At 37.6% G+C, this 21347-nt stretch overlaps 6 protein-coding genes across 7 annotated transcripts; 1 reads left to right on the top strand and 5 right to left on the bottom strand.

Annotated features, from left to right (window-relative positions):
* The first annotated feature begins 1831 nt into the window (after window positions 1-1831).
* LOC125856794 (protein PIN-LIKES 3-like) lies at window positions 1832-6725 on the top strand. Of its 2 annotated transcripts, none has more exons than XM_049536421.1 (9): window positions 1832-2027; window positions 2388-2467; window positions 2540-2664; window positions 3934-4055; window positions 4222-4425; window positions 5037-5129; window positions 5747-5847; window positions 6113-6351; window positions 6565-6725. In XM_049536421.1, exons 1-9 carry the CDS (start codon window positions 1893-1895, stop codon window positions 6687-6689), a joined length of 1224 nt encoding a protein of 407 aa, XP_049392378.1. In that variant the 5' UTR covers window positions 1832-1892; the 3' UTR covers window positions 6690-6725. The 2 variants fall into 2 exon arrangements, with proteins under 2 accessions (XP_049392378.1, XP_049392379.1); XM_049536422.1 differs by having other exon boundaries at window positions 1884-2027; window positions 2413-2467.
* A 344-nt stretch (window positions 6726-7069) lies between these two features.
* On the bottom strand, window positions 7070-9065 carry LOC125856861 (cell division control protein 2 homolog D). Its single transcript, XM_049536507.1, has 8 exons — window positions 8775-9065; window positions 8430-8571; window positions 8273-8334; window positions 8067-8178; window positions 7884-7977; window positions 7696-7765; window positions 7473-7611; window positions 7070-7378 (listed from the first exon to the last, which is right to left on the bottom strand). The coding sequence occupies exons 1-8, from the start codon at window positions 9008-9010 to the stop codon at window positions 7286-7288; spliced, it is 948 nt and encodes a 315-aa protein (XP_049392464.1). The 5' UTR covers window positions 9011-9065; the 3' UTR covers window positions 7070-7285.
* Window positions 9066-9822: 757 nt separating this feature from the next.
* On the bottom strand, window positions 9823-14031 carry LOC125856406 (protein FAR1-RELATED SEQUENCE 5-like). The gene is made up of 2 exons (XM_049535935.1): window positions 11709-14031; window positions 9823-10235 (listed from the first exon to the last, which is right to left on the bottom strand). Exons 1-2 carry the CDS (start codon window positions 13791-13793, stop codon window positions 10071-10073), a joined length of 2250 nt encoding a protein of 749 aa, XP_049391892.1. The 5' UTR covers window positions 13794-14031; the 3' UTR covers window positions 9823-10070.
* A 498-nt stretch (window positions 14032-14529) lies between these two features.
* On the bottom strand, window positions 14530-15996 carry LOC125856313 (mogroside IE synthase-like). The gene has a single exon (XM_049535823.1). The coding sequence runs from the start codon at window positions 15421-15423 to the stop codon at window positions 14674-14676; it is 750 nt and encodes a 249-aa protein (XP_049391780.1). The 5' UTR covers window positions 15424-15996; the 3' UTR covers window positions 14530-14673.
* Window positions 15573-16510, bottom strand: LOC125854579 (UDP-glycosyltransferase 74F2-like). The gene is made up of 3 exons (XM_049534159.1): window positions 15860-16510; window positions 15756-15817; window positions 15573-15645 (listed from the first exon to the last, which is right to left on the bottom strand). The coding sequence occupies exons 1-3, from the start codon at window positions 16508-16510 to the stop codon at window positions 15573-15575; spliced, it is 786 nt and encodes a 261-aa protein (XP_049390116.1).
* A 325-nt stretch (window positions 16511-16835) lies between these two features.
* Window positions 16836-21008, bottom strand: LOC125856312 (pentatricopeptide repeat-containing protein At1g25360). The gene is made up of 2 exons (XM_049535822.1): window positions 18133-21008; window positions 16836-17601 (listed from the first exon to the last, which is right to left on the bottom strand). The coding sequence occupies exon 1, from the start codon at window positions 20996-20998 to the stop codon at window positions 18584-18586; it is 2415 nt and encodes an 804-aa protein (XP_049391779.1). The 5' UTR covers window positions 20999-21008; the 3' UTR covers window positions 16836-17601; window positions 18133-18583.
* Between the last annotated feature and the right edge of the window lie 339 nt (window positions 21009-21347).

The raw sequence follows: 21347 nt of genomic DNA, 5'->3' as shown, positions 1-21347 counted from the left end.
GATAAAATAAAAAAAATGCTTATAAACACATATTTTAAAGTAAAAATAATAAAATTAACCGAAAATTAAAAATTAAAAATTTCTAACCTATCATATATATATATATAAGAGAATCCTAGGCCCGTCTACGTGGCGCCATCACAAATCGGGATTTCCTTTTAATTTATTTATTTTCCAAACTAGTCTTCCCGTTTCATGAAAAGTTGTGACTTTCAAGAAAAGTTGTAACTTTTATGAAAAGTTGCGACTTTTATGAAAAATTGTGACTTTTAAGAAGAGTTGCGTCTTTTATGAAAAATTGTGACTTTTATGCAAGGTTATGACCTATCTGAAGGGTTGTAACTTTTCCAAAAAGATGTGACATTTTCGATAAGGCACAATAATATTTGTTCACACTATACTTTATTGTCTATAAATAGAGGAATTTTCTCAAATTTTGAACTTTTTATTCTTTTGCAAAATTAAATATTCATGTATTTTACTCCTGTTGAGCGACTCACTGACACAATTGTTTTTGTATCAAAATACCGTGAATAGAATCGTTATGTCCTGAGAGGATCTATTCCTTTAAACCTTGGGTACTAGAGGGGAATAGTTTCCTTTGGTATGCCATTGTAAGACATAAAAACCTTAAAAACATTATCGCACCTTGATGTTCGAAGTGAACCAGGAAAAAAAGATAAAAAATAATAAAATTTTGACATGGGTTTAAGGGTGTGTCGGATGACCTATAGAGAAATATGACTAGACTTGAGCCTTTTTTAACCGAGAGACATAAATAACTACACAATAAATTAATTGTTCATATTCAATATGAAGTATGAACATATTCTCAAATTTACTGCAAGTTGAAAATACTTTTTTTGAAGTAATATATGTGTTTATCGACACTGTGATTGAAATAAAAATGTAGTTTCAAATTGAACTCCACTACTCTAGTATGCTGATTTAAAAAAAAAAACACCCAAACAAACTAAATAGTTTTGTCTTATATTTTTCCCTTTCAAGTATATATAATAAGTTGAATTGTTGTCCAATATGATACATTCTCCCTTTAATTTTTCATTTTAATAATTACTTATGACACATTTAAATAAGGAACTTTAAAATGATATATGTAAAGCAAAAAGTAGGGCTGAGCTTTTCTACACGTTAGACTTAGAATATTTGTATATTTCAGATTGATGTTCATTTGATTTCCCAAAAATATCAAATAGTAACACCTCCTGGAAGTAAAAGGATAAATTATAAAATCAAATTAAAAAGATTGATTGAAGGAGGAATGATAAGATGTTATATTATCATTTTTTTCTTTACATTATTAATATTCATTATTATGCAATCTTGTATGTAAGATAATATAACATTTTAGTTTTAATGATTGATAAATTTTAAATATTATTTAATAAATTCCGTCATATTAAATTGTAAGGGGAGGCGGCAGCCAAAAGTTGTGTGTGTGGGGGCGGGTAGGTGGTAGAAGCAAAAGAGAGAACGACTATTTAAAAGGTTTGTCTGTTTCCTATTCTAACGCCCGTCACTATTCTAATTTCACTTGTCATGCATTCATTCCCAAATCTCAAATTCGTCGGCGTGTGTATGTTTAATGCATGTGTACGTTTCTGCATCTCTCTTTCTTTCTAGTACGAACCTACCTGGACTTGCCTTCGTCTTCTTCTCCTCTGATTTAATTTATTTGTTCTCTCAAAACTACTCCTTGATTCACGAAATTTGACAAAGGTTATGTATTTCATAATCGTTTCTTTCCACTAGCCGATTATTATTATTTTATTATCTATCTGTCTATATAAATAATAATTATGGAAAGACAACAACTTTACTGTTTTATGTAGATTCGCATGTGGTAGAATTGGGATTGCACATAAGATAAGATGGGGCTGTTGGATCTCTTCATCACTGCATCAATGCCCGTCCTCAAAGTCCTTTTGATTACCGCACTTGGATTACTACTTGCTCTCGATCGTATCGACTTATTGGGACAAGATGCAAGAAAACATTTGAATAATGTCAGTATATGGAGTATTTCTTTTTTAAACTAATTAATTTACTCCCTTTTCAGTTCTCTGGTTGCACCATGCATATCATTCCAGATTTAATTTGTTGCTGCTATCAAAATTATAACTCGCTGAAACTCTAGTTGGTTAATAATTTTGTGTTGTTGGATATCTTCATGTTAATCTGTACCACATCACATAGATAGATCAGTAAGTATGATTTGTTGGACATAAGGCAAGTTTAATACATTTTGGGGGAATCTAGAATTACTCTTAAGTGAAACCTTAGCCTTTTATTACTTTTTCTCTTTTCCTAAAGAGGTAACGTTGCCCTAATTTGTTGTTCAATGCTGATACTTCTCCTGCGAACAGATAGTATTTTTTGTATTGAATCCAGCCCTTGTCTCCAGCAACTTAGCCAAAACAATCACATATGAAAGCTTGAAAAAATTGTGAGTTTCGCATATCCATTTTATTTACTAAAACCTTACATGTATCTCCTATTCACTCAGTTGCAATTGTAGGTGGTTCATGCCTTTCAATATACTCTTCACTTTTATTGTTGGTTCAATTCTTGGTTGGGTAGTCCTTCAAATTACAAGGCCTCCCCAACATCTACGTGGACTGGTTGTTGGCTGTTGTGCTGCAGGTATGTACGTAAAACCTCGCTGATGAAGATAACTGTAACTCTGATGATATAGTTGATGCTAACTATGAGCACATTTGTTTTCATTTATGAGGGACCTGACCAGCTTAGCACAAGTTGTTCTGTCCTGAAATAGAATTTATAGACTCAGCAACTATGTCGAAAACACTAGTAATACCCAAGTTTTGGACAAAAATTAATTGGAAAATAAAGATAGTCGTGATCAGAGAATCTTACTGTTGACTCTGTATATTTAATTAGGTTGAACCAACTGAGAGATACAGGCTGTTTTACTAGCTAACCTTCCTTATTCTGCTAAACTATGATCTTGAGATTTCAAATCCATTCCGAGTTATGAGAATCTTTTTTGCACCTTATCAACTCAATTGATAACAATTTCCTTATCAAGGTTAAAGTAGATATACAACATAGTATGACTAGCCTAATTATTTTGCTGCTCTGCAATTCTGTGTGGAATGAGTCTCTCAAGATTTTGTATGGATTCTGTTTAAAATGCTTGTTGGTTGGAGTATTTTCTCCAGATATGATACTATTTTACTTTAATTAAACAGAGAAACGAATCGTGAGATCATTCAAGTTTCACCATAAAGGTGTTGGAGATGGAAAGCAAAGCAAATTGTTTATTTTTCACACTTTTAGAACCAATGTGATAGGCAAAATAACTTTACCTCGGAATGAGACAGTAGCATACCTTGTTACTGTGTAATCTTTAATGTAGGCAGTTTGTTTCATTAGGTACAAGTACATTTTGGGTCATGGAAATGAGAAAAATTGAACAAAAGAATTTAGAAAAATGTTCCTGGTCACTGTGTTGACCCTTGGTGCATGTCTGCTTTCTTCTGGTCAAATCACATTATGAGTATTCAACCAAAAAGTTAATAGCCATGGAGGTGTGGAAAATATTGTTAATGGATTATTTAAGACATGCATAAGAAATTTCCAGTATCCAAGAAATAAAATTAGCCAAAGGAAAAAAAAAGCCTACTGTTTTCTTTTTATACAAAGGTGCCGTTTGCGCACCACCTTGACTAGTTCACCTCGTACCTGCTGCCGCCTACCAGCGGTGGATGTAACCGTTAACTTTGTCCACCAATTCTTAGACAGATGGGAATAAATCAACTAACTTATTTCAAATAATTCATGAAGAAATAGGATGAACAAGGATGCGAAAGAGCTCTCTTGTACAATGAGATGAGTTGCTTCCGTAGTATTCAAGTTATATAAAATTACAATTTTACTTTGCATGGACAGGAAACTTGGGCAACATGCTTCTCATTATTATTCCAGCCGTTTGTAAAGAGAAAGGGAGCCCTTTTGGGGATCCTGGTGTTTGTCACACATATGGAATGAGCTATGCTTCACTTTCGATGGCAGTATGTGTCTCTTAACTACTTTAGTTGGTTTCAGGATTTTATTGGTCTCCAACATTAACTTTATGGCCATAGTATACTTGTATAAACATGAATACCTTTCTGGCAAAATCGATGACTTTTGATGCTAAGGAAATCTGATACTTTCCCGGTGACTGTTCTACTTCAGGTAGGGGCAATTTATCTATGGTCTTATGTTTATAATATTGTGAGAATATCATCAAGTAGGAGCTCAAAGGAAGTTGAGATCAATGATTCCTCCGCCAGTATATCTTCGAGAGAAGGCTCTATATCAACAGAATCACTACTTCCGGCGAAGGCCCCACCAGAACAACTTGGGCTTCCTTCCACTAGATTTGATCACAAAACTCAGGTTGATTATTGCTCCACATCTCAATCTTGGATATTACAGGCTATGCAACAACCAGAGTCTTCTCCCACTCCTTACCCCACAGACAGAAAAAATACTAATTAGGGAAAAAGATGCTAGATAGGAAAACTTGCATTTGAATAACATGATCTAGAGAGGCCCTCTAGAACTGGTAGATGACTAAATGGAGATGGTGAAGTAGGGTTAACCTTATAGCCAGAAGTTGTTGTAAAGGATTCATCACATGAGCTATGACACATAATGCTATGCAACATTAATGTTCAGCAATTCTGCTGAGATTACGCCATATTAGATAGTTGAGATGGTGCACTACAGTTTTGAGTTTAAATGATGCACTCTGGTCTCATTATTGATTGTTTGAGGATTCTAAGAATCCGATTCGAACAGGATTTCATTTTCACTCATCCATACCAGATTTCACTTATTTTATATTGACGTTTTCACATCAATTAATTTGCTCAATGTTGGATCTGCACAAATATGAAGATGCTCTCTGTTTAAGCATATTTTTTTTTTCCATAAGTTATTTACGTATCATAATAAACACAATTATGTATCAATTTTTGATATTGATGCTTGTATTTTTGTAACAGGCCCACCTTGGTACTGGACTAAAGCAGTTCATGGAAAATGTTTCAAGGAAGATCAACCTGAAGAGATTATTGGCCCCTTCTACCACTGGAGCGGTATTGTTCTATTGCTGTTCCTTTTTCTGAACTTGTTTATATTGCACAATTGTCCTAATTCTAGTTTAGTGCTTCTAATATACTGTGTCTAAAAGGAAGACACGTTGAAGCTTTTTGGTCATGCAGTTGCAACTAATCAATCACATAAAACCTCAAACCTATTTTTTAAGGAGTAATAGCAAAACATGTTTTAGACCTATCCACCCTGGAAAAATTTCTTTTTATTTCTGTTCTCAAAGAATTCTTCTTACGAAGGGTTGTCTTTTGGCAACCATCAATGTACAAGCTCCTTGTTTGTAATTTGTAGGGTGGTTTTCAATGTGTACTAAATTCTGTAAATCCTTGATTATTATAGGCATCTGTACCTGCATGAGCACACTTACACCCATTGGAGTAGTTCATTGATATCATCTGTCATTATGTGGTTTCAAAAACAATGAGACACATGACTTAGGTTAGGAATTCTTCTTTGGCGATAAAAAAGACTATTCTATGTTAGCATTTTATAGATCCTCTAGACATTAGCAGTCACCAGTATCTACATGCTGAATAAATACACAAGTTGCACTAGCGCACTAACAAGTGGTCAGTTTATTTTTTTAATTTTTTTTTTACAGATTGCAGGTTTTATAGTTGGACTTGTACCTCAGATAAGGAAGTTGATGATTGGTGATGTAGCTCCTTTACGTGTAATCGAAAATTCAGCTATTTTACTAGGGTATGACACAACTACTAGTCTGTGTGAATAGACTATAACAATTGGTTCATATTTTGAGAATCAATCAAAAAATAAAACTGTTATACCTTGAGAGTGCCTGCATAAAATGCAATCGCTTTAGAATGCCATTTTGCAGCCATATATGATATGCTTTCTAGCTGTAGATCAATCTGGAGATAATGTCACAAAATCAAAACTTGTACTACTTGGTCGCGTCACTGAATGTAATCCATAAAGCATCTTTGACTTGTTGAAATGATTGCAGGGATGGAGCCATTCCACTTCTAACGCTGATCATGGGAGGTAACCTTTTGAAGGGTTTGACCGGTTCAGGGATTCAGAAATCCCTACTTCTTGGCATTATTGTTGTCAGATACATTGCCCTTCCTCTTATTGGTATCGTTGTAGTCAAAGGAGCTATTCGCTTGGGCTTGGTGCAACATGATCCATTATATCAATTTGTGCTTTTACTTCAATTTGCACTTCCACCAGCAATGAACATTGGTATGACATTCAACTAGTTATCATCTGTCCTGTTCTTTTCGTGTTTTTTTTTGGCCGGACCACAATTTCAAAACCCCAAAGATCCCTATGTTTGCTCTGCATTAAATGGACAAGACAATTCTTGACAGTAACCACTTGTGGCATTAATGTAAATGTGTCTGTTGCAATACAAAGTCTTAGATGAGATGACACAATTCTTGTTTCACTTGGCAGGCACCATAACACAGTTATTTGGAGCTGGTGAGAGTGAGTGTTCAGTGATTATGTTTTGGGCTTATGCATTGGCTTCAATAGCGCTTACTCTGTGGACAACATTCTTCATGTGGCTTGTATCTTAACTTCATTTTTTTAATATCAGACATAAACAAGTTGACTCCACCAGTCTACTATGATAACGAAAATCAGGATCTAAAAGTTTAACCCTGTTAGATGTAATCATTAATATAACCAGTGATATCAACAGCAAAAAAGCTCCAAGGCTTGTTGGGGATTTAAGTGCAAATAAAGATAGTGTCGTTTCTTCAAGCAATGCTCATTTCGCAAGGAAATTATTAATAACATGACCCACACAAACACAGTTGCTTTCTCTAAAGCAAGGCATTCTTGGAGTAGTGAAGCGGAGAAGACATGTTGTACTCAGCTGTTCAAGGCATTTAGAGATAATAAGCAAAGAAAAATAAAGTAGGCACAGCGATTATTAAACTTTGAAGACAATTTGCAGCTAAACACCCCAAGTAATGTGATGGCAAAATGTATCATTGCACATAGTTGTGCTTACATTGGTCCAGTTGATATTAAAAGACTATGTTTAAAGATGAAACGCATCATCATACTAATTGATACTACTAATAAAAGATGCTTGAGAAAAGCAATAAAAGCTTGCGACAAGGTTAGACGAGTTTTGTTGATCAACACATGGGTCCTGTGCTGACTTTCAGAGAGGAGTTTTGTCGAGATCATCAAAATAGGGATGTTCCATAGCTTTCTTAGCTGAAATCCTCCTAGACGGCTCATAATGCAACATCTCCTGCAAACACAAATTGTTCACACCATAAATCATCCACACATTCGAACAGGCTAATAAAGTCAGACAATCGTAAAAGAGAAAAAGAAAAACCTACACTGAGAAGGTGAATCCCATCTTCATCAAGACCAGGGACAACAGTTGAGAGTGGCTGTGGTTTCCATTGGGGATATTCATGCCAGTTAACTAACTTGCTCACCCCAGGCCAGAGTTCTTCGTTAGGAGTACCTAGCAATCTGCACCGCAATTCTGTTAAGATTAGAATAGTGGAAAAGGTAAGAAGGAACAAAGCTCAAATCTGGTGATTTTTAGCTCTAAACCTGAAAATGTGAAGCAGTTGTTGCAGCTCAGAGTCTCCTGGGAAGAGGGCCTGGTTTGTCACTAGTTCAGCTGAGGTTGAATACAAACCACAAAAGAAAGAACAATTATAACACCATGCTTAGTATATTACACAACCTATAAGGAGGACAAGATCATTCGGAAGAGGAAGGATGAATAAGAGTTTTACCAAATATACAACCAACAGACCACATGTCAACTGCTGTGGAGTAATGAGTAGCTCCAAGAAGAACCTCAGGGGCTCTATACCACAGGGTTAATATCTGAAGTAAAAAGGGAATATTTTCACACAGGGGCATCTAAAGAGCAGAGATAAATCAGGATAGCTGCTGCAGCAGAACAGTAAAATTACCTCGTGCGTGTACTTCTTAATGGGTAGAGTATAAGCTCTGCCAAGTCCAAAATCTGCTAATTTGAGCACATTCGTCTTACGGTCCATCAGAAGATTGTGTGGTTTCAGATCCCTGCAGCAACAAATTGAAAAAGTGACAAAACGAACCATGAAAAGCACATCTTTATGAGTTTGTGTATAACCAAAAGGCACAAGTGTGGTTTTACCTGTGCAACACACCATGACCATGGCAGAAAGCAACCCCTTTGCAGAGCTGGTACATCAAGCTCTGTTTCAAAGAGCACAAATTTATTAAACATTAAACTGCAGAGTAACAAATGTGTGAGAAAGTAGCATACAACTCCGATCATTTAGACTACAAACCTTGACAATTTTAAGGGGCATAGTTTCTCCTTTTGCACGGAAAGTACGAATAAATTTCTTGACATCAGTATCCATGTACTCAAAGACCAAGTAAAGAACAGTCTTTCCTTCTTTGTTCTGCCCTTGTTTAACATCCATCAGCCTGATTGTACAATTATAGGGCATCATATAAAAACGCAAGATACAGATATCAATAACAAATGACAAACCTAAAGAGTGAAATATACAAAACTAAATGAAATAGATATAACCCGCCCCAATCAGATAGAAATGAAATCTCAATTGAAAGTGTAAAAAAAAAAAAGAAAAACCCTAGAAATGCGAGAAATTGAGTAAGGAGGATACCTAACAATGTGGGGATCCCTTGAGAGCATTCTGAGGAGTGAGATCTCACGGAGAGTGGTTGGAGGAACACCTTCTTCGTCCTCATGAAGCCTCGTCTTCTTCAGCGCAACAATCTTGCCAGTAACCCTATCTCTCGCTCTGTACACCTTTCCATAGGTACCCTCCCCAACTTTCTCCAGCTTCTCGAATGCCTCCATCGCCGATACACTCTTACCAACATTTTTAGCAGCCTCCATTTCTTCTCTCTCGCTGTGTTTGTGTGTGTGCTTCTGGGGATTTCTCTTATGGAGCGTCTCAGTGACCCGTTTTATATACTGAACCGCCTACATCTTGCACAACGGCACCATTTTTGAATTTCAAATGAGATTCACTGTGATTTCCTAATTCCAGAACTACCCCTCTACTTTTCGAATTTCCTATACGTAGTTTCTTTTTTCCTTTCTTTACCACGTTAGAAAATTATCAAAATGGTCCTTAATTGTATGGAGTTTGATTTCATTTGGTCCTTCATGAATAAATATGATGAAAATAGTTTCCAATTATTTTAAAAAAATAATCAGTTTAGTCCTCGGCATGTGTACACCAGCTATCAAACTACAAAATTAAGGAGGTACTTCAATTTGATTTAAGAACCCACATCATAATTTTTAACCTTATCTTGAAAGAGTTTCGATTTGAAGAAAATTATAATTTTATGGTGAGTGAATGAATACATTGGGAAGTAGGTTTTCTATAAAGAAGGATGCTGAAACACAAGTGGTTATGGATTGAAGGTTTGAGTTATGTAAAGATTAAGTGACGTTTATATATATCATGATTAGATGATCGATTAATTGAACATAATTAAAATACAAGTGTGTATTAATAATGAAGAGCAACCCGTACTTGTACTAACAGAGACAGTGGACAAGAGAATGCAATTATTTCATGTTTCTCGACCGATCCTTCACATATTTGTTCAAAGAACCCTTCTTTTTTGTCATTCCTTGCACAAGGATTTACAAAATACAGGTTGCTGCCTATACAAGTACTCCTCGACATAAATCAATACCTAAAAGGCCGCTTGGCAGATGCAAAATCAGTTCATACACGTACAACACCTAGTTACCTCCTTTACCTAAATACAGCTCTCGGGTCAGATCTAATTCAACCCTATAGATGGAAACTCTTACATTACAAGCAAGACGATAACAAATGCAATCCCGAGAGGCAAAAAGTGCTCGAGATACTTTGGGAGTCACAAGTTTCTCCACTGGTTATGTATATATACAAAGAATTTGAAGTGCCTTCTATAGCTCAAGTTATTCGATTAAGCCTCATACTCTGCACCTTCAAAGATATTCTCAGCCTCTGCTCCTCCATTTCTCTCAAGATACTCAACAGTTTTGCTCGATAAGCTTCACAGGTCTCAGTTGCATATACCATAGCAGTCGTTAATTCCTTAATTTTCTCATCTTGACTCTACAAAAGGTAAAAGAAATGCATAGTGTCAGTTGCACACTCAAATTAGTAATGCATGAATGGTACAAAGAGCATCAGAAAACTATTAGGGAAATCTAGTTGTCAGGATTTACTTTATAAAACCACAAGTCAGAATTGCTAATGCGAAGGTCAATGTTTCTTATTGAACTCATAAAATCATAGGAATTTTAATTCATTAGACTAATTCACAATTTTAACTCATAAGTAGCAACGGAACTTCATCTGACCTTCAAACACTGACAATGCTAATTCATTAGACTAATTCACAATCTAAGAAATATAAATTTCATAATACTCTCAAGGTCTACTGACACCAAATAAAAGTAACACATGTGAAGATGTGACCAGTGAATATCTACAAGGTGTCAAGATGCAAGAAGCAAAATTCATTAATCATTTGGTATGGGCTTCTGGAGACGAGAAAGAAACAATTCACTTAGAGTCCCTTGTTCAGCAGCTATCACAGATTCAACATCTCTTAGTTGCAAACTGCAACTGTTGAATTTGTTATATTTAAAAAAAAAGAAAAACAGATAAATAACACAAACAATGAAAAATCAGAGACCAAAGCGCAAGCAGATGACTTATGATCAGAACCTTAAGGCGAGCAATGATTTGAGCGATGAATGGTTAAGTTTAGCAATAGCAAAAGTTGGCTATCCTAATAAAAAGGAAAAAATGTAGAGCCAACACTTCTGTTTTCCTAATGAGTATTTTCTAAGTTGCTCGGACTCTCCAAAAATGTTGCCACACCCGTGTTGAATCCTCCAAAACTGCACTACTTTTGAAGGGTCTGACATGCACCTGATGTCATTTTTGAGGAGTCCGACAAACATAGAGCATTTTGACCTCTTTAAATTCTCAATACAGACAGATTTAGGTCCCCTGTGTTCCCCCCACCCCCCTGTCCTCTCCTCCTCTTTGCAATAAATCTTGTGAATGCCGCTGCTGCTGTTCCTGTTTCTTTTCTTTTTTGTATAGCAATGGTGACGGACCAATTTGAGAGCATCTTGACTATTTCATGCGGTACCAGAACCTTTCCACTAGTACAAGTACAGGGTAATTCCTTCCGCAAGTAGCCAACATTTTTTACTCTTGGGATTCATACCTTATTCTCCTATGATTTTAGTTCCATCTTCATTGACCACTAGGTCATGCCTTTGGGTGCAGTGAATGCCATAAATTCTTGATGCAGTAACTAATGTTTAGAAGTTACAATGTACAATTTAGCAACACTACAAAGCCACAACATACAATATAGGTAAAAGATTTAGGGATAGGCGATCTCTCTGATTTACTTCCACTTCCATACCAATGCTTAATCACCAAGAAGGAAGACAAAAAAATTAATACAAACTTGTGGTAAAACAAAATGCATGATATTACACCAGCAGAAAGAACCTCCCACTAATTTCTGGGTGGAGACGAAAGAGTTCAAAGAAAAAAAATTACCAGCAAGCTGGGATCATCACAATCAGTTTGATTTCCATTCAAGTTGAATTCCTTTTCTTTGTTCATGTCTTGACTCAGTGGCTGTGCTGGAGTACCGCACATAGCAGCAGCAACCTTCTTGGAAGCTTCACATAAAGCATCCATAGCAACTAGGTACACACTTTTCGAATCCACTCCTTCTTTGATGTAGTTAGTTGCTTCTAGGCTTAACTTTTCAAAGCGATCAGTGAAGGAGTCGTTATGGCTACTTGGCAATCCAAGTTTGTCTTCATCCAATACAACCTCACTCTTGGCTTTTCTTGTCCAACGTTTTAGTACATTATGTGATAGAAGCCTCAGAACATTTTTCACTCTAAAAACAGCTAAAATGTGCCTACAAAGAATACCTGAAAAGTCAAACAATTGGCAACTACAGCTAGCTTTCTTCTCAACGACATTATATTGGACATAATGTACTTTATGGTCCTCTCCAAATTTTACCACTTGATATATTACATCTGATCCTGCATCATTAATTACAGTTGCAGGATAAGCCAAAGTTTCCATTAGTTCTTGTTGGAACATCAAAAATATTTCCCTAGTATAAATGCTAGCTGCTTGTTTTTCCATGGGAGATGGGGTCTTCAAAATAGGAGCAATATTTATGGTATCATACTCCGCCTTCACCTCCTTCTCATGCCTGCTTGCAGTAGCTTTTTCATACTGACTCATTAGGATGTGAATGTTAGTCGATGCATCTATATATCCATCGAAGAATGAGCTTGTACTATCACTAGATGTATCTCCAAAGAATGTATCTCGAAGGTAAACTGGAACCCAGTGTTGTCGAGCATCGTACATTGACTGAAGCCATTCATCATCTATCAGATTGTATCTTCCAAGTAGGGATCCCCAACATAATTCAAACTCCGCAATTGTCTCAGTCAAGTTGACACATTTCTGGAATTCTGCTTCAAAAGTGGGGAATGACTGGAGTGAGTGTGAGAGCCTCTCCTGTGCTTCTCTAAAAATATTGGATTTGCAGAAGCGGTGACGAGTGCCTGGAAATACGTCTAATATGGCTGACCTGATGATCCTATCATGATCTGAAGTTATAGAAATAGGATGGCAACCAGACATTGCAGCAAGCCAATTTTCGAATAGCCAAATGAATGATGACTCTGATTCATTGAGAAGCAGGGCACAGCCAAATAAAACAGGTTGACAATGATGGTTTACTCCTATAAATGGTGCAAAGGGCACCCGGTATCGGTGAGTCCTATAGGTGGTATCAAATGTAACTGTATCTCCAAAATAAGAGTAATTCTTTCTAGAGGTTGAGTCGGCCCAAAAGATGTTTCCCGATGAACCATCTTGAACAGCATAAAAGAAATCAGGATCCTCAGCCTGCTTCTGCTTCAAATACTCAAAAATATAGTGAGCACCACTCCCTAGAGTCCTTTGCCTGCTTTGGTTCATATAATTCTGGCAATCAACTTTTGTGAAACCAACGTTATTAACCCCACCAGATTGCTTTATTAGGACAGACATAACACCAGTAGCGCCCAAACCAGCAGCTTGGAGCGTATCAATCAAGCTGCGGGCAGGACCAGAAACATGCCTATGTGATCGAATCAAGTGGACTTGATCAGGGGGTACAAGCTCATGATTATGGTCCTTGATGAATTTAGTAATAGCCCACTTACCAGATGTCTGTTTCTTTACAGTCAAGTGAGCCTTACAGCCGACCCTAGAGACAATCCGCTGTCGCTTGGGTTTGTGTTGAGCACCATTATCAGGCCTAGGGTTAAAACCCTCTTTGGAACATACCAATTGGCGGGTACTAATAGAGTTATCACGACGTGAACGTCGATAAGCGCTGACCCGAGTGCCAAACCCAACTCTGCGGGCATAGGAGTTGTAGAAAATCCTAGCAGCCTGCTCAGATTCGAATTCCATGCCCTCGTAGGGTTCTAAGTCGGAAGAAGAACACTGTTGTCCTAAATCCACACCAGAAGCATTGAGGTTATCTTCTTCTTCTTCTTCGGCAGAACCCATATCGAACTCCATTGCATCGTTTTCCAAATTTAAGGGTTCAGATTCCATAATGCGCAGAAAAGAAACAGAAACGTACTATCGAAAAGTTTTGTTAGAGAGAAATTTGGTTAGTAGAGAAAATAAATTATTGACTAACACACAGGAAGAGAGAGACCAATTGTACAGCGCGGGCATTTTCTTGGGCATGGCAACCTCCTCCAAGCTCAGTAATCTCAGCAAAAATGGCGACCTTCTTTTTTCCTCAAAATTTTGAGCTTTATTACTGTTTAGGGATCAGAAATTTTTGGACTTTTTCCACACTCTTTACTAAATTATATTTACATTTAACATAATTTTTTTTTAATTTTGTACAGAAAATAGAGAGTATGCGACTGTAGCAAATTAGGATTTTTTTTCTCATATGGAATGAAACAATTATTAATCATCAAATACCATATTATTATCTGATACACCAGTTTTTTTATAAAATTATTTTCCTTGTTTATTTTAAACTTCTATTTTCCGGGTAAAACATGAGATTAAACTTGGAGCATTGTGCATGGTTACAATAGTTACTAAGTCACTAGGGAGTAGATACAAAAGGAAGAGGGTATAAGGGAGTCTGTACAACCATCGAGGAACTCGTTTGAGTTACTAGCCTTCTCTATAACAACGTTTTGTTACAGCAGCCAAAAAATATCGAGACAAACAAGAAGGTTTGATTGCATATGTTCAAACTTCAAAAACCTACTTAATGTTTGCATAGAAATCAATATTGTAGTAGTTTAATAAGTACAATGTTTGATTGCTCCATTTCGTTTTCCTCGAGTATATACATACACAAGTAATGTATGAATTTATGTGTGCGATATAATGTGAAGCAACACCAGGAGCATTTAATCAAACATAAAATATACTTCACAAGACAAGTCAGATAAATTGTACAATTTCAGTTGTAGTTTGATCTGTGTCTCAAGAAGGCAGGATCAAGCTGTGAAATGAACTCATCAATATGCTTGTCTGAACTTCCACTTGTGTCAATTGCCTCCTTAGCCAATTCTTTCAAGCTAGTAATATTCTTTCTAATTTCTTGTCCTCTCTCTCCTTCTAAAACTTCCCTGATGCACCTGTATATCTCTTCACTTGCAGTGACACCTTTCTCATCCTCAATTGCTTTAGCTATCAACCCCACACTCCAAACTTTCTCTAGAAAATGCGCGTTGATTATTTGGTCTAATATTTGAGGCATTGCAACTATAGGCACACCGAAGCTTATTGCTTCTAAGGTTGAGTTCCATCCACAATGTGATATGAAGCATCCGATTGCATGATGTGCTAGTACCTCTAATTGTGAGCACCATGTCACAACCAATCCCTTACCTGATGTCTCTTTGCTGAAATCGATGGGAAGCTTACTCTGTTCATCAGGTTTCATCACCCATAAGAACATAATGTTGCTTTGCCTGAGGCTGAGAGCATCAGCTAGTTCTGTTATTTGTTCTGCACACAAATTTGCTGCACTTCCAAAAGAGACGTAGACGACTGATCCAGTTTTCTTACTGTCAAGCCACTCCATGCAATTGCTAGAATTTGGCTTATGAATATTGAAGCCATACTCGTTATCATTTTCAACTCGTTTGTCAAGATAAAATGATGGCAATGTTGGACCTATCGTTACTACATTCCAAACTTTCTTCATCCATTCGACAACCTAAATTCAGATTAATTAGCTGAGTGAGTCAAACAATTCATCTTCCTTAAAATCAAATAAATAGCATGGCTAAACAAAGGACTTGGTGATTAGTAGCTGGTTCAACAAGAGCAATTTGATCTTATTGGCTTGCTTATTCAACTCGTTTGAGTAAACCCCGTCTTCACTTTGTCCCTCTTCCCCACCTGTCCCAACAAGTTATACTTGGCGCTGAAAAATTCCAGCAAGTTATAAGCTTTTAAAGCTTGAGAACAACAAATCAAATGTGAGTTATAGGTTCTTTAAAGTTACAGTTCTTCGACAAGAAAACAATACATTACCAGCCTGAAGTATTATTAACTTCTTGTCCCCAAGTCTGGCGTGCATACATAATCAAGACTAGCTAGAAAAGATTGAAAGAGCACATGAGATATGGTGTACCTACCTCTTCTTCCAACTTATTGAATGAGTTAAAGAGGACCCAGTCTGCCTTTCCAAAGTTGTCAAACTGGTCAAGTATGTGAATGATTATTGGGGGATACCGACCAGTGCTACAACCAAGAGATGGCAGATCCGGAAACCTGAGCTTTGGCAATCCTGTGATTACCGGAAAACTAGGCATGGAAAGAGGAGTCTTTTCATAAACCTCACAGTACATAGGATAGTAGGTAGCAGCAGTAGCACATGATTGAGTGAAAAAGGCCGCGCCGGCTATGCCCAATTGGGTTGTAATTTTGGAAGCCCAGGGAATGTTAGCATCATAAACAAGGCACTTAACAGGGTGTTCATGATCCAAGATGAATCTGGTGAGGTTTGTTGAGCCACTGGCCTGGAATCTGTCTAGAAATCCTTTGAAACCTCCAGGACCTACCACCCCGCCTTGGGAGCAATCATCATAAATGGATTCAAAAGTGATCATGGAGTAAGATAAAGTAGTTTTCATGGACTTTGCATTGGAGAGTGTGGTGGCTACAGTGATTTTGATTCCTTTGGAAGCCAGGCGTTTTGAGAATTGGAGCATCGGATTAATATGGCCCTGTCCCTGATCTGCTAGCACCACAATATGATGTGCTTTCTCAACTCTTCCTTGCTCCATTGTCTATCAACTGCAAACCAATTTGCAAGAAAATTTATGTTAGGACTATAACTACTACCAGAAAGGAAAGAAGAGGCCAAAAGTCACGACTTTTTCATCTGTTATGATCTTTGCTATGACATCAACATAGCCAGCAAACAAAATTATGTGTGTTCACATTGATAACATCGAGTACGACCTTCTATGCAATATCCATTACACTAGAAATAAAAGAATCTTCTACAGCCGTCCGTGTCTTTTCTTATTGAAAATGTAATCAATAGGGCAGTTGTTATATTTGTTGTCCATTTAAGCAAAACAATTACATAGGATTACGTGCAGGTGATGCAGGAAGAACAATCAGAAGCTTAAAGTTAGCGAACCCATTATAAAACAAAATTGTAGAATTACAACATGTGCTTGCATTCAAATGTAAGATTCCAGGAGAGATGAGTAAAGTACAACGATTAAGTAAACAAACTTCTGTGTCTAACCCTAACAGATAAGAAAAATTATGGCAAGTGAATCTATACTATAGTGATTTAACTTCTAGTATCTACAACCTCTGTCAAATCCTTTGGTTCTTCTCAAGAGTGAATTGAATGCGAGATTGATTTCACAGTTAGCTAAGATCAATTGTTGTTCACGAAAACTTCAGTGATCCCACAAACAATAATTTTCAGTGGCTGGGATCAAGCCTAGATAAAGCCATTTCAAACAACTCCGATTAAAGTGTGGCTGGTCTAGTTGAGTTAAGCAAGAAGATCAGCCACTCTGCACCAGATAATGGGGGGAAACTCCTTCAAATACAAGTATATCTGGTGCACAGAGCATCCTGAACAAAGCATACAGCTGATCAGAACAGTCACAAGCAGAGAGCAACTCTTGAGTTCAACAAGTCCAATTAGGGCACGTGAAAAAGCAGTTCACTTGCTAAAGAGACAGATGTGCCAGCGCAAGGACAATTGCAGCAAACCAAGTCTGCCTTCAGCCCTATGCTTATTTAAAGCAATGGTCGTGAAAGATAGTCAATTAAATTTGGTAGATGTTGTCAGATGGAATCAGTGGAGGACATGAAGATGTCTTCTTTGCATGGACTGTAAGCTGTACTCCTGAAATAAAAGAAAAAGTATCTCATCTGTCAGTGGAAGCAGGCAAATAAGGTAACTTTCAGCATGTAGATAAGGAACACAACAAACCATTTGTAAAATGAAATTCTAGCTAAATCGGGTGAGTGGTTATAATTAAAGACCAGATGACACAGAGAATGCAGAACAATGAATTCATCAAAGTCGAAAAAGATAACAACTTGAACCTAAAGAGTGTACGAGTGGGCATTGGTTGGGAATGGACTGGTGGTCTGCTAATATGGACTTGGCAAATCCTCCCCTCATGAGCTAGCTTTTTGGAGTAGAATTAGACCCAGGTATCAAATCCTTACAAAGAGAATCTCATTCAATTAAATTCATTCAACTTTAAATAAAACAAATTACAATCTAAATCCTAAGGTAAGAAAACTGGGGTGGGAATTCCCCAGGAACAGAGCTAATTTATTTCATATATAGTGCATAAAACAGTTCTCTCAATAAAGTGCATAACACAGAAACATGTTTCATGGGAACATATTTCTCTGATATTAGTACCTTTGTGCTTGAGGATTCTAGAAATTGCAACTGCATCATTCTTCTACCACTAAACAAGCAGAGAGTCTCTCCACCCTTTGGCACTCAAAGTTTTTAATCAAGGCAAATATTCACAAAGTGGGAGCATTCTGGAGCGGTAATTTATTTTCCTTGATAATTACTCAGTTGTGTATAACTATAAGGCATATGCATCTTGATTTAAGTATCAATAAGGTACCAATGAGCATTCACCAACCCGGAAACCACAAACCAGAAACATTCACCGTGAAGATCTGTATTCAAAATGCCACAGCCAAACAAGATAGCAGCACATTCCTGGCTTTGAAGACTTACATTTACTGTCCAAAGGTGCTGCAACTTTTCCCTGGCAATACAACCGGTTCCAGAATGACATATTCAAACCTCCGGAACCAAAGACACTCAATAGGTGACTCTAATCTTATCCGGTATCTCACCAGTAATTCCCACATGAGCATTCACCATCCCTGAAATGATGAAACCTATTTCCATCTCTGACGATGATTTCTCTTGCCTCAACCTTCGACATGAACTTGAAGGCATTGTGGCAGTCACCACAAATCCGAAGGTTCTTGAAGACCCTAATTGTGGCTCCACGAGGAAGCTTCAAGAGCCCAAATACAACCGCCAGCTTTTCACTATGAGTTGAAAGAGCATACTCCTTTTGCTCAGTCTCCATATCATGCAACACATACTGCGTGTCTGGAACATATCCCATTTTCCTCATCTTCAGCCTTAATTCCTCCAGGTAGTTGTACACTACTTGAATTTCAGGATGTGCAGTATCACCCACCAAAAAGACATGAACGGTATTCTCAACCTTTATCCAACTACATCCAGGCTCTTTTTTCACCCCTTGGTCTCTCATCAGTTTTCTCACCTTAGCAGCGTCATCCCATCGGCCTGCAGCAGCGAATGTGTTAGCTAGAAGTATGTAGGTTCCATCATGTTGTGGCGTCAACTCAAAGAGTTGTTCTGCTGCTTCAACCCCCAAATCCACGTTCCTATGAGTTCGGCAACCAGCAAGAAGAGCTTCCCAAATGGGTGCTCCAGGTTTATAAGGCATATTCTGGATCACTTCTTTTGCTTCTAATAACCTTCCAGCTCGAGACAACAAATCAATTAAACGGGCATAGTGATCTTCTCCAGGGCTTATTTTATAAACACTGTGCATTATATTAAAGTAGTGTCGTCCCTTTTCAACCAATCCGGCATGACTACAAGCAGATATAACCGTGAGAAAGCTTATCCTATCAGGCATTATATTTTCATCTAACATCTGTTCAAAAAGTTCAACCGCTTGAACACCATATCCATGCTGTCCCAAGGCAGCAACCAATGCATTCCAAGACACCAAATCTACACAAGGCATAGTGAGGAACACATTACGTGCAGCTTCAATGACCCCAGATCTTCCATAAAATGTGACTAATGCATTTCCAGCTGAAAGGCTTGAATCATAACCACGCTGGATTAGTTGAGCATGGAGTTGGCATCCTGTTTCTAGTGCTCCAAGCACTGCACAAGATGTAATAGCTCCAGCAAATGCATAGTCACACAGCTCGATCCCCTTTACTCTCATTTGGTTGAACAGTTTGAGACCATCTTCTCCAAGTCCATTTTGTGCTAATCCTGATATCATTACTGTCCATGCCAGGGAATTCTTCTCTGGCATCTCATCAAAAAATAACTTAGCTTCATTAATCCGCCCTGCACTCACATATGCTGATAGAACTGCATTCCATGAAACAAGGTCCTTAAAAACTAGATTATCAAAAACTTTTCTTGCATCATCAACTCTACCACATTTCCAATATAATGTTATTAAAGCATTATATACAGACACATGAATTTTCTCTTCTGTTCGTCTAACATAAGCATGCACCTGCTTTCCTAGAAGAAACAGTCCAGCATCGGCACAAGCACTGAGGATACTGGTGCAGGTAAACTCATCTGGCTTCATCCCTGCTAAATACATTTTCCTTAACATATCTAATGCTTCAAAGATGAAACCTTTATGCACATATCCGGAGATCATGGCATTCCATGCCACAAGCAACTTCTCATCCATACCATCAAACACCTTCCGAGCAGCATCAAGATCATCATTCTTCACATACCCTGTGATAATCGTAGTCCAAGACAAGTCATCCCGTTCTGGCATCTCATAAAACAACTTGCTAGCTGAGTCCATCAACAGCAAGGATGATGCTAGGGGTGACGAAGCACATCTGACATAAACAGATATAAGTGCATTGACAACACACTTAAAGTTGGCCATGCCTGACTTTGCAACAGCACAATGCAGCTGCCGGCAGTGCATTTCATGATCAGCTATAAGGGCTAAGGCTGCAAGTACGGAGGTGTAGGTATACTCATCGGGTTGAAAATTTTTCCACCTCATATCAAGAAATAATTTTATAGCAGCATGGCCATCGTTGTTGTGTGAATAGCCTGTAATCATAGCGTTGTAACAAACAGTGTCACGGATACTTAATGGGGTTTTGTCAAAAACCTCTCTTGCAAGCTTGGGTTCTCCGGAAGCAGAGTATGCAGCAATCATAGTTGTTCTTGCCACTACATCTGGTTGGGGAATTCTATCAAATAGGTGCTTTGCATAAACAAGACCGGAATTTTTGCAATAGAAATTGATTAAGCTATTAAGGATGTGGCTACGCGGGCTGAATCCGGAGGTGATCATGTTGGCATGGATTGATCGAAGAAGAGCAGACGCTGAGGTGGCATGCTTTTGCTCTCGGCAAAGAAGTTGGAGCTGGACTGCGTAGAAGTTAGCAATGGAACCCGTGGCTGATTGGTTCTGCAAAGATGTTTTGACGGCATTTTTCATGGTAAATATAGGGAATGAAAAACAAAGAGAACCTAGCCTGGCAGTGGATTTTTTGAAATTGAAGAGAAAGACGACGATGCCTAGGATGAGAGTTCAACCAAGAATTGCCCACTCCGCAAATTCAAATACCACCAGAATAATAGTAGTAATATTTTGCTCTCGAGGCAACTATTTTTCTACTTCTGTATCATTCCTCCTATTCTAACTTCAAATGCAGACACTCCCACAAGGCATACATAGGTTTGTTGGACATCATCTTCTTTATTTATTGACCAATTTTTTTAACGGTATGTAACACAGGAAGAATATGTCAATTGGGCTTTGCTCATCAAATAAACAACCATAAGAA

This window comes from Solanum stenotomum, chromosome 2, assembly GCF_019186545.1.
Source record: "Solanum stenotomum isolate F172 chromosome 2, ASM1918654v1, whole genome shotgun sequence".
NCBI classification, from domain to species: Eukaryota; Viridiplantae; Streptophyta; class Magnoliopsida; order Solanales; family Solanaceae; genus Solanum; species Solanum stenotomum.
The sequence above is the reverse complement of the archived record's forward strand: the minus strand, read 5'-3'. Positions and strand labels throughout refer to the sequence as shown.

Coding starts and splice junctions, on each gene's coding strand:
- LOC125856794 (XM_049536421.1), top strand. CDS start 1,893: ATGGGGCTGTTGGATCTCTTCATCACTGCATCAATGCCCGTCCTCAAA. Junction 4,426..5,036: donor GATTTGATCACAAAACTCAG/GTTGATTATTGC, acceptor TTTTTGTAACAG/GCCCACCTTGGTACTGGACT. Junction 6,352..6,564: donor TCCACCAGCAATGAACATTG/GTATGACATTCA, acceptor TTCACTTGGCAG/GCACCATAACACAGTTATTT.
- LOC125856861 (XM_049536507.1), bottom strand. CDS start 9,010: ATGGAGGCTGCTAAAAATGTTGGTAAGAGTGTATCGGCGATGGAGGCA. Junction 7,978..8,066: donor TTAAGAAGTACACGCACGAG/GTAATTTTACTG, acceptor TTTTTACTTCAG/ATATTAACCCTGTGGTATAG. Junction 7,766..7,883: donor GTCTGTTGGTTGTATATTTG/GTAAAACTCTTA, acceptor ATTCAACCTCAG/CTGAACTAGTGACAAACCAG.
- LOC125856406 (XM_049535935.1), bottom strand. CDS start 13,793: ATGGAATCTGAACCCTTAAATTTGGAAAACGATGCAATGGAGTTCGAT. Junction 10,236..11,708: donor GTGATGATCCCAGCTTGCTG/GTAATTTTTTTT, acceptor TACCTTTTGTAG/AGTCAAGATGAGAAAATTAA.
- LOC125856313 (XM_049535823.1), bottom strand. CDS start 15,423: ATGAAGAAAGTTTGGAATGTAGTAACGATAGGTCCAACATTGCCATCA.
- LOC125854579 (XM_049534159.1), bottom strand. CDS start 16,510: ATGGAGCAAGGAAGAGTTGAGAAAGCACATCATATTGTGGTGCTAGCA. Junction 15,818..15,859: donor TCAATAAGTTGGAAGAAGAG/GTAGGTACACCA, acceptor AATCTTTTCTAG/CTAGTCTTGATTATGTATGC. Junction 15,646..15,755: donor GTTAATAATACTTCAGGCTG/GTAATGTATTGT, acceptor GGAATTTTTCAG/CGCCAAGTATAACTTGTTGG.
- LOC125856312 (XM_049535822.1), bottom strand. CDS start 20,998: ATGAAAAATGCCGTCAAAACATCTTTGCAGAACCAATCAGCCACGGGT.